The sequence below is a fragment of the Monodon monoceros genome, unplaced genomic scaffold, assembly GCF_005190385.1.
Source record: "Monodon monoceros isolate NGI ecotype Baffin Bay Population unplaced genomic scaffold, NGI_Narwhal_1 Super_Scaffold_12, whole genome shotgun sequence".
Taxonomy (NCBI): domain Eukaryota; kingdom Metazoa; phylum Chordata; class Mammalia; order Artiodactyla; family Monodontidae; genus Monodon; species Monodon monoceros.
In genome coordinates this window covers 158278900-158290316 of record NW_021703768.1, presented here as the reverse complement: position 1 = coordinate 158290316, position 11417 = coordinate 158278900, and the positions used below count along the sequence as shown (strand labels likewise).

The 11417-nt window shown below is 41.9% G+C and overlaps 1 protein-coding gene across 1 annotated transcript; it reads right to left on the bottom strand.

Annotated features, from left to right (window-relative positions):
• Positions 1–6567: 6567 nt before the first annotated feature.
• LOC114891690 (zinc finger protein 77-like) lies at positions 6568–9680 on the bottom strand. The gene is given in 4 exon segments (XM_029215903.1): positions 6568–8446; positions 8449–8876; positions 9281–9489; positions 9631–9680. Coding segments are annotated over 3 exon segments (780 nt in total). The 5' UTR covers positions 9319–9489; positions 9631–9680; the 3' UTR covers positions 6568–8132.
• Positions 9681–11417: the final 1737 nt, after the last annotated feature.

Sequence of the window (11417 nt, the reverse complement as noted above, 5' to 3'; positions counted from 1 at the left end):
TTATATGTATATATAAATCATACAATATTGGCCTTTTCTGCCTGTTTTTTTCCTCAGCATGTTTTCAAGGTTCATCCACGTTGCAGCATGTGTCAGATCTTCCTTCCTTTTTGTGACTATTATTCTCATCTTATGTACAGGTTACACTTTATCCGTTCATCCACTGATGAACATTTGGAATGTTTCACCTTTTAGCGATTTTAAATAGTACTGCAACCAGTATTCATGTACACGTATTTGAGCATCTCTTTCAGTAAAGACAGGAGTGGAATAGTTGGGTCATAGGCTAATTCTATGTTTAACTTTCTGAGGAACTACCAACATCTTACCTGTAGTGGCTGTACCATTTTACATTCCCCCCAGCAGTGTACAGGGTTCTAATTTCTCCATATCTTTGGCATTTCTTTTCTAATTTTTTGATTCTACCCGTCCTGGTGGTTGCAAAGTGGTTATCTCATTGTGGTTTTGACTTGCATTTCCCTGATGATTAGTGATGAATATTTTCGTGTCTTTATTGGCTATTAGTATGTTATCCTTGGATAAATGTCTGTTTACCTCCTTGGCCCGTTTTTTGTGTTTTTGTGTTTTTGTTTTTTTTGTCTTTTGTGGTACGCGGGCCTCTCACTGTTGTGGCCTCTCCCGTTGCAGAGCACAGGCTCCGGACGCGCAGGCTCAGCAGCCATGGCTCACGGGCCTAGCCGCTCTGCGGCATGTGGGAACCTCCCGGACCGGGGCACGAACCCGTGTCCCCTGCATCGGCAGGCGGACTCTCAACCACTGCGCCACCAGGGAAGCCCTTGGCCCGTTTTTTAATTGAGTTGTTTGCATTTTTGTGATTGACATGTTAGGCTTTTTAATGTTCTCTGGACAATAAAACCTTATCACATTTATGATTTGCAAATATGTTCTTCTATTCTGTAGGGATGTCTTTCCAGTATCCTTTGATGCAAAGAGATTTTAATTTTGATGATGTCCACTTTATTTTTTCTTGTGTTGCTTGTGCCTTTGGTGTCATATTAAGAAATCATTATGAAATCCAAGTTCATAGATTTATCCCTGTGTTTCCTTCATTCACTGGGTTACTCAGGATAGCCCGTGGGGTGGGGATGGGATTCTCAGCAGACACTTTCAACTCCTGGAACTGGAAAGAAGCTCCTGGTAAAGCAGGTGTCCCTAGGTAAATTTTTAATGTGAAAGCCAGTGAAGTTTAAGGTATATCACCCTTTTTTTTTTTTACATCTTTATTGGAGTATAATTGCTTTACAATGGTGTGTTAGTTTCTGCTTTATAACGAAGTGAATCAGTTATACATATACATATGTTCCCATATCTCTTCCCTCTTGCGTCTCCCTCCCTCCCACCCTCCCTATTCCACCCCTCTAGGTGGTCACAAAGCACTGAGCTGATCTCCCTGTGTTATGCGGCTGCTTCCCACTAGCTATCTACCTTATGTTTGGTAGTGTATATATGTCCATGCCACTCTCTCACTTTGTCACAGCTTACCCTTCTCCCTCCCCATATCCTCAAGTCTATTCTCTGGTAGGTCTGTGTCTTTATTCCTGTCTTACCCCTAGGTTCTTCATGACATTTTTTTTTTCTTAGATTCCATATATATGTGTTAGCATACGGTATTTGTCTTTCTGACTTACTTCACTCTGTATGACGGACTCTAGATCCATCCACCTCACTAGAAATAACTCAGTTTCGTTTCTTTTTATGGCTGAGTAATATTCCATTGTATATATGTGCCACATCTTCTTTATCCATTCATCCATTCATCCGATGATGGACACTTAGGTTGTTTCCATCTTCTAGCTATTGTAAATAGAGCTGCAATGAACATTTTGGTACATGACTTTTTGAATTGTGGTTTTCTCAGGGTATAGGCCCAATAGTGGGATTGCTGGGTCATATGGTAGTTCTATTTGTAGTTTTTTAAGGAACCTCCATACTGTTCTCCATAGTGGCTGTATCAATTCACATTCCCACCAGCAGTGCAAGAGGGTTCCCTTTTCTCCACACCCTCTCCAGCATTTATTGTTTCTAGATTTTTTGATGATGGCCATTCTGACCAGTGTGAGATGGTATCTCATTGTAGTTTTGATTTGCATTTATCTAATGATTAATAATGTTGAGCATTCTTTCATGTGTTTGTTGGCAGTCTGTATATCTTCTTTGGAGAAATGTCTATTTAGGTCTTCTGCCAATTTTCACTCTTTAAATGGTAATCATCCATTCCTATGGGAACATAGTTTACTTTCATATTTTCATAATTAAGCTACCAATGTAAGTTTTTAATCCTTGATCATTTTAAGCTAACCACCCCCCAACGTTGTTTAGAAAAACACTGCTACTACTAAACATTTGTTCTTATTTGTAAAGCTTAGAAGTGAGATTTGTGAAGTTCTAAGAAACACTGATTGTAGAAAAAAGGGATTTTATGAAGACACTATAGGTATTTGTGAAGAATTGACATCACGGTGATACTGCTCTCTCCTTTCTTAGAACATGCTTTACCTTTCCATTTATTTGGTTTGATATCATTCAACATAATCCTACATTTTTTACATTAGGTTCAATCTTTCATTAGACTTATTTTGACATGACTGTCATTTCTACTTTTGGACACATTATTTTTTATTTTTTATTTTTTTGCGGTACACGGGCCTCTCACTGTTGTGGCCTCTCCCGTTGCGGAGCACAGGCTCCGGACGTGCAGGCTCAGCGGCCATGGCTCACGGGTGCAGCCGCTCCGCGGCATGTGGGATCTTCCTCGACTGGGGCACGAACCCGTGTCCCCTGCATCGGCAGGCGTACTCTCAACCACTGCGCCACCAGGGAAGCCCGACACATTATCTTTTAAATTAAATCCTCAACCTCTTTTCCATAGTGATTAGAAATGTAATGACTTTTTTTTTGTCTGTGTTGGGTCTTTGTTGCTGCACAGGCTTTCTCTAGTTGCGGTGAGCGGGGGCTACTCTTCGTTGTGGTGCGCGGGCTTCTCATTGCGGTGGCTTCTCTTGTTGCGGAGCACGGGCTCTAGGCATGTGGGCTTCAGTAGTTGTGGCACGTGGGCTCAGTAGTTGTGGCTCACATGCTCTAGAGCTCAGGCTCAGTAATTGTGGTACAAGGGCTTAGTTGCTCCGCGGCATGTGGTATCTTCCTGGGCCAGGGCTCGAACCCGTGTCCCTTGCATCGGCAGGCAGATTCTTAACCACTGCACCACCAGGGAAGCCCATGACGTTTATTTTTATATTGAGTTTGCATCCAGAAAACCTGTTAATCGTCTTTTTTCCTATGGTTCCCTTATATACTCTTGAGGTTCTATATACACAATTGTTTCAGCTATGAAACAAGATAAGTTACTTTTTTCTCGCTTTATAATTCTTGTACCTATTTCTCATGGCACCGGCTAGGATATCCAGTAGACTGCTGATGGGGGCAGGACTATGGGTATTCTTGGTTTGTGTATAATTTTATTAGACAAGTGACCTTTTGCCAATTGACAGTTCTCATCTATTCCTTACTAACCAATATTTCAGAAACAGAGGCCTGATTGAAATACAGAGGCATTGATTTGGGATTTGTTAGGACTGCAGCCTGGGAGATGCAGATTCAAGAAGTGCTTGAGGGACTTCCCTGGTGGCGCAATGGTTAAGCATACACCTGCCAATGCAGGGGACACGGGTTCGAGCCCTAGTCTGGGAAGATCCTACATGCTGCAGAGCAACTAAGCCTGTGTGCCACAACTACTGAGCCTGCGCTCTAGAGCCCACAAGCTACAACTACTGAGCCTGTGTGCCACAACTACTGAAGCCCATGTACCTAGAGGCCATGCTCCACAACAAGCCACCGCCATGAGAAGCCTGCACACCCCAACGAAGAGCAGCCCCTGCTCACCGCAACTAGAGAAAGCCCACGTGTAGCAATGAAGACCCAACGCAGCCATAAATAAATACACAAACATTTATTTATTTATTTTAAAAGGCTCTGCATTCCCCATGCTGGGGGCTCGGGTTTGATCCCTGGTCAGGGAACTAGATGCCACATGCATGCCACAACTAAGGACCCAGTGAGCTGCAACTAAGACCCAGCACACCCAAATAAATAAATAAATATTAAAAAAAAAATAGAAGCACTTGAATTGGATCTTGCCTGACTACAAAATGGAGGAAGCTTACAAAGGCAAAACTGCAAGGCCACACTTTACATAAGTTGTTTGTCAAAATTTATAATTAGATTCGGCAAGAAGTAAGGGTGCTTGTTAAGCAAGGATGTGTTGGGGTCTGAAATTGTTACATAGTTCCAAAGGGGGACCTTGAGAACATAAGGTCTCAGATTGGTGGATTGTGTTCTGAATAAAACTGGTCGTGTTCTTGGGTCTGGTCATGTTCAAAGAAAGTTCAAGTTAACAGTGGAGGAGGGACCTATCCAAGACCAGATCCTCGATGGCTGCCTGACCCCATTTTTGTATGCCTGAACTAAGACTATTCCCTTATAATTACAACTTGCCTCCATCATAAATTATTAAGAAATTAGTCATTCATAAATGTTGACTAGTATAAAATGTTTTTCCACATCTATTGAGAAAACTTGAGATAGTGTTTTTTTTTTAATATGGGTTATGGTGCTACTGCGGTGAGTTATATTAATTGACATCATAGTATTTTACTAAAACACACATGAAGAAAAATGCAAAAAGTATACATTTGACAGAAATATTATTATATAAGCATCCATGACATCACAAACCAGACAATGTACATGTGACATCCCACTTGGGTTGGTGCCCTGTCAGAAGCCCCACCCTGCTCACAGCCACCAATATCACACTTTTTTTAAAAATTGCATTAATTCGTTCAGGAAAGAAATCTTCACTCTTTTTTTTTCCGTGACCCACACCACATGGCTTGCAGGATCTTAGTTCCCCAACTAGGGATAGAACTCAGGCCCTCAGCAGTGAAAGTGCAGAGTCTTGACCACTGGACTGCCAGGGAATTCCCACCATACAATATGACTGACTCTATAAATGCTGTATATTACATCCCTGTGACTGACTGACTTTAAAAGGACTGGAAGTTTGTTTCATCTCCCTCACCTGTTTCACTCATTCTCCTTACTACCCTCCATTCTGACGACCACTTGTTTCTCTGTATCTGTGAGTCTACTTCTGTTTTGTCATGACTCTCCATGTTTTGTTTTCTTCATTCCACATGAGTGAAACCACACAGCATTTGCCTTTCTCTGCCTGAGTTATTTCACTTAGAATACCCTCTAGTGCCATATACGTTGTCCCAAATGCTAAAATTTCATTCTTTTCTATGGCTGAGTACTATTCCATTGTACATACATGCACTGTCTTCTTTATCCACGCTTCTGTTGAGACATTGAGGTTGCCTCTGTACCTTGGCCATTGTAAATAATGCTGCAATGAACATAGAGGTGCATATGTATTTTTGAATTAGTTTTTGTTTTCTTAAAAAAATACCCAGAAGTGGGATTGCTGGATCGTACAGTAGTTCTATTTTTATTTTAAGAAACTCCATGTTGTTTTCCACAATGGCTGCAGCCATTGATATTCCTAGCAACAGTGCTCTAGGTTACACTTTTCTCCAAATGCTTCACAACACTTGTTATTGGTGGTCTTTTTGATAATAGCCATTCTGACAGGTGTCATTGACAGGTGTTATCTCACTGTGTTATGATGTGCATCTCCCTGATTAGTGATGTTGAGCAGCTTTTCATGTGTCTGTTGGCCATCTGTATGTCTTCTTTGGAAAAATGTCTATTTAGATCTTGTGCACATTCTTTAAGTGGGTTTTTTTTTGTTCATATTGAGTTGTACAAAGCCTTTACATATATATGTGTGTGTGTTGCATATGTATGTATGTGTGTGTGTGTGTATATATATATATATATATCGTGAGAAAAAAGTCGTTTGATTCTCTTACATGTAGGTGCCAGTTTTCCCAACACTATTTATTGAAGAGGCTGTCTTTTCCCCATTGTATATTCTTGCATCTTTTCTCCTACATTAATTGACCTTACATTGTATTTATTTCTGAGCTGTCTATTCTGTTCCATTTATGTATGTGTCTGTTTTTCTGCCAGTATGGTTATTGACCTGGGTCCTTGGACTCTCTAATTAACAGAAATTGAAATGAGGCCAGACGAGAAATTCAGGCAAGGCTTTATGGGGACTCTCACTGCTCATCAAATATATGTGTAGTTGGAGCTCTTCCGTATGGGCAGAGCCAGAAGTCAGAAAACTGTGCTAGAACTCAGGGCCAGTAGGCTGCCATGCATCTCTGTCTCCTGGTGGTACAGAAGACCCGAGAATCATGGTTTCCTTGGGGACTTCCCTGGCGGTCCAGTGGTTAAGACTCCATGCTTCCACTGAAGAGGGCAAGCGTTTAATCCTTGGTCAGGGAACTAAGATCCTGCATGTCAAGTGGTGCAGCCAAAAAAATAAAAATAATGATATTGGTTTGGCCAAAAAGTTCGTTCAGTTAGTGAATACATTGTTCAATAAAATTCTTGGTGAAAATGAAAAATGTGATACTTTCTATTTTTACTTAAAACCGAACGAACTTTTTGGCCAAAACAATAATAAAATTAAAAAAAAGAATCATGGCTTCCTCATTCCTGCATTCCAGACCTCATGCATCTTCCTCTTCTCAGGAACTTTAACTCAGAACCACTAACAGAAGGACTCTGGATATATTTTCCCACCTTACCCAAGATGACAACCCAGTTCAGTAGAACAATCTGGATAGGAGCTTTCATTTTCACACCACCAGGTCGCTCTTATTTCTTTTTTTTTTTTACTTTTTTTTGGGGGGGGGGTGGCCACACAGCATGTGGGATCCTAGTTCCCCAACCAGGGACCAAACCCGCACCCCCTGCATTGGAAGCTCGGAGTCTTAACCACTGGACTGCCAGGGAAGTCCCTCAGGTCACTCTTCTTAACTCAATCTATTGTGTTCAATTTGCAACCAAGATCACGGACATGAACGGAGGTCAGATTATGAACATAATCAGATAAGCCTGTCATCTTCCATGACCTTCCACAATTACTAATTTCTGGGAGGAACACATATACGGTATCTGCTAGCAACAAACAACTTGGAAGACACACCTTTCAGTAATGAAGACTCAAGGAGAGGGTAAATATTGATTCAGGAGATTCCAGTATCTCTTAACAGTGGACAAGGAAAGATATTTAATTAATGCCAGCCTCATATCATGATCACATATTAGGAACATAATGGAAAGTAAGAATCAAAAATCTGTTCATCAAAAATGAAAGAAATCACAAGTTGCACATAAAAAAAATCACAAACCAAAAGCCACTTAGCACCCCTGGTATCAAAGACATTCTAATGGAAATGAGACAAGTTTTATATGATTGTACAATGATATAAACTCAGAGATAACAAAATGTAAGTGGTAGAGACGAACATGGAGGGATACTTATTACATGTTCAGATCAGCAACATGAAGTACAAATTAAGTACTGAGATTAAGGATAAGACACTTACAAAAGAAAAAAATTTTTCCAAAATTTTTTCCATTCATAAGATTGCTCAGCAACTCCCTGGTGGTCCAGTGCTTAGGACTCCATGCTTCCACTGCAGGGGGTCTGGGTTCGATCCCTGGTTGAGGAACTAAGATCCCACAAGCCATGTGGTGTAAAAAAAAAAATTTCTTGACACTTGCTCCCACTTCTAATTTTTAAGACAGAATTATGGCTTTCCCACTATTCTTGGATTCAAGTTTTCCCACGGTGTGTGTCTTCATGTGTTTTTGCAGGGATACGAGATAACAGTAGGCTTTTTCATGCTGCTGACATTCACACAGTTTCTTTTCACTGTGTGTTTTCATGTGTCCTTTCAGAGATATGGGATATTTGAAGGCTTTCCCACACTGCTGACACTGATGGGGTTTCTCATCACTGTGGGTAATCATGTGTCCTTGCAGAGATCTCTGAAGCCTGAAGACTTTTCCACAATGCTGACACTGATAGGGCTTCTCTCCACTGTGTGTCCTCATATGTTCTCGAAGGGATGAGGGACTAATGAACGCTTTCCCACATTCTGTACATTCATAGGGTTTTATTCCACTGTGTCTTTTTATGTGCCTTCTAATGTACCTGGGACAATGGAAGGCTTTTCCACATTCATTACACACGCGAGAAGGCTTCTCTCTAGTGTGCATTCCCATGTGTCCTTGCAGGGATTTGCAATATGGGAAGGCTTCCCACACTGCTTATGTTCATAGGGTTTCTCTCCAGTGTGCATTCTCACATGTTCTTGAAACTGTGTGCTGCAAGTGAAAGCTTTCCCACATTCTTTACATTCATAGGGTTTCTCTCCAGTGTGAGTTCTCACATGCCGTGCAATCTGGGAATAACTGAAGGATTTCCCACATACTTCACACACGTGGATTTCTGTCCATAATGACCTCTCTTACGTCACTGAAAAGATGAGGGACAAGTGAGAGCTTTTCCAGATTTCTTATGCTCTAAAGACTGTTTACTACTGTCACTCTTCATGTACCTCTTAGCTGCTCTCCCAGCATCCTGATGTTTATCACGTTTCTCTACAATGTCTGTTTCCCCAGGAGGATTTAGGCAGGAGACAGAGCTGCAGGCTTGCCCACATCCTTCACATGGATAAGGTTTGTGTCCAGGGTGAGATCTTTGCTGATTCCTCTGGAAAGAACAATCCCTGAAGGTTTTTCCACACTTAGTGCATTTATAGGGCTGAACTGCAGTGCGATAACCCTTATGCACAGTAAGATTTGTAATCTGGTTCAGGGTTTCTCCACATTGATGATCTTCTTTACCTTCACAGAGACTCTCCACCAAATGACTTCTGTTCAAAATGGGAAGCACACTATTAGGGATTAATACTTATCAGTAATTTACTAATTAATGATTTACCGATGATTGTTAGTATTTGTGTTGACTAAGTGTTTGCCATTGGCATGTTTCCAGAATGCTCTTCAACTGTTACAAAGTGCAACAAACTTAATACTCTAGCTGAGGGCTCAAATAGAACCGTAACTTTCACTGTTTTCCAGATGAGGTTTCCTGACCATTGTTTCCTACTGAATTATGTTTCAGATGCTTAATATCGACATCATATTTATGAAAGTACTGTCTTGTGAAAATACTCTGAATACACAATTGTTTAACTAGGTTTCTATTCAATTTCAAGTGAGTCTAACACTCTGATGACACCTGCCTCACCGCCACCCCCGTGGGAGTGCCACTCACCTCAAACGCCTCTCCTGGGTTACATGCTGATCATGCATGTTATGAAATGCCCAGTTTTCTCCAAAAACAGACTAGGAATCATTTCTTCTGAATCTTACTATTTTCTCTTCACTGCATAGTACATTCTCTAAAATATCCCACTGAGAACTTGATCCACTGGTTTTAACTTGAGGGCAAGAGCCTGCAACAATTGGTAGCATAACTAAATCCTTGGGGAAGAAAAGGTGGGGAAAAGGAAAGAAAAGAGACCATATGTAGATGTCTTTCCACAGACTGATTCAAAAATGTAAAACTAAATTTATAAGGAAGGATGGTCATGTGCAACACTGTGGTTTATAAGAAATACATACATGGGCTTCCCTGGTGGCGCAGTGGTTGAGAGTCCGCCTGCTGATGCAGGGGACACGGGTTCATGCCCCGGTCCAGGAAGATCCCACATGCCGCAGAGCGGCTGGGCGTGTGAGCCATGGCTGCTGAGCCTGTGCGTCCAGAGCCTGTGCTCCACAACAGGAGAAACCACAACAGTGAGAGGCCCGCATACTGCAAAAAATGAAAAAGAAAAAGAAAATACATACATATATTTTTGGTCATTCCAATGAATGACATATATTTCTCAGATAGATCAGGTCCTCATCCACAGTTTCCTGCTCAAGCATCCCAAAACTCTTGGAATTTCCTGAGCAATAAAAGCAGTGGAATAATATTTGGTCTCCTGTCCTCAGTTCCTGAAAATGCTTCAGGGTCAGAAGGGTGAAATGAGTGTTTTGTTACTCATAACAAGCCCTTTCCATCACAACTGTATTTATATTCATGAAGGTGACTGTCGGAAAGCACCACAGGATGGGGGCTGGTTGCAAATGGAGACACCATGTGATTAAAGGGTGGAACTTTCAGTCCCACTCACACCCCTGGACACAGCACCAGCAATGGGGAAGGGAGAGAGGCTGTAGGTTGAATCACTTGCCAATGGAGAGTGATTCCATCAATCATGCCTAGGGAATGAAGCCTCCACACAATAAAAGGGGGGTTCAGAGAGCTTCTGGGTTGCAGAACACATGGAGATGCGGGGAGAGTGGCACCTGGACGGGGCGTGGAAACTCCATGCCCTCCTGACATAGCTTCCCCTATGAATCTCTTCCATCTGGCTATTCTTCAGTGATATCTGTTTACATTAAAGTGGCAGTGAAGTAAGTAAAATGTTCCCCTGAGTCCTGTGAGTGTGGTAGCAAAATAACTGGACTGGAGGAGGGGGCGATGGAAAGCTCTCATTCACAGCCAGTCGGTCAGAAGTCAAGGTTAACAACCTGGGCTTTCATATGGAGTCTGACGTCTAAAAGGAGGTCACTGGAATCTCCAATGTTAGCTGGTTGGTCAGAAGCGCTGGCAACAGCCTGGCCTTGTGATCCGCATGTGACGTGGGGTGTGAAGATGGCGGGGGTGGGGGTGAGTCTTATAGGACTGAATCCTTCAGCCATGGAATCTGTGGCTATTGCTGGGTAGATAATCTGAGCATTGACCTGAATTCTATGATGCCCTGCTGCTGTCCAAAAATTGTTGGTGTGTGGTGCCTTAACACATGCCCACAACACGTTGGAACTGGGTCTACACCTAATTTAACACTCAAGCCAAGAAAACCTTATGAGGACCTTGGCTATTTGGAACTTCCACCATGGTAGGGAAACTGAGTCAAAGTGGCAGCCTGATCACTAAGAAATACTTCAAAAGAGACAGAGATTGGGGAATTCCCTGCCAGTCCAGTGGTTAAGACTCTGCAATTCTATTGCAGGGGGCACAGGTTTGATCCCTGGTTGGAGAACTAAGTTCCCGTATGCTGCAAGGCACGGCCAAAAGAATTAAAAAATAATAAAATGTTGCTTCTTTAAAAAAAAAAAGAGAGAGAGAGAAAGATGGAGACTGATATTGAGACCAATATTATCAGAGAAGTAAAGTAGGAAGGAACTGGGTGAAATGCACATTCCCAAATGCTCTCTTTGTAAAAGGTGCTACAGAAAGACTTCCCAAGTGGGCAAAGATGGATGAAAAGTCCAACAGGGAAGCCAGGTTAATGACAAACATCACCTTCTCAAAGACAGAGGCATGTTTCTAACAGTTATGTCCAAATATCTCTCCCTGATCC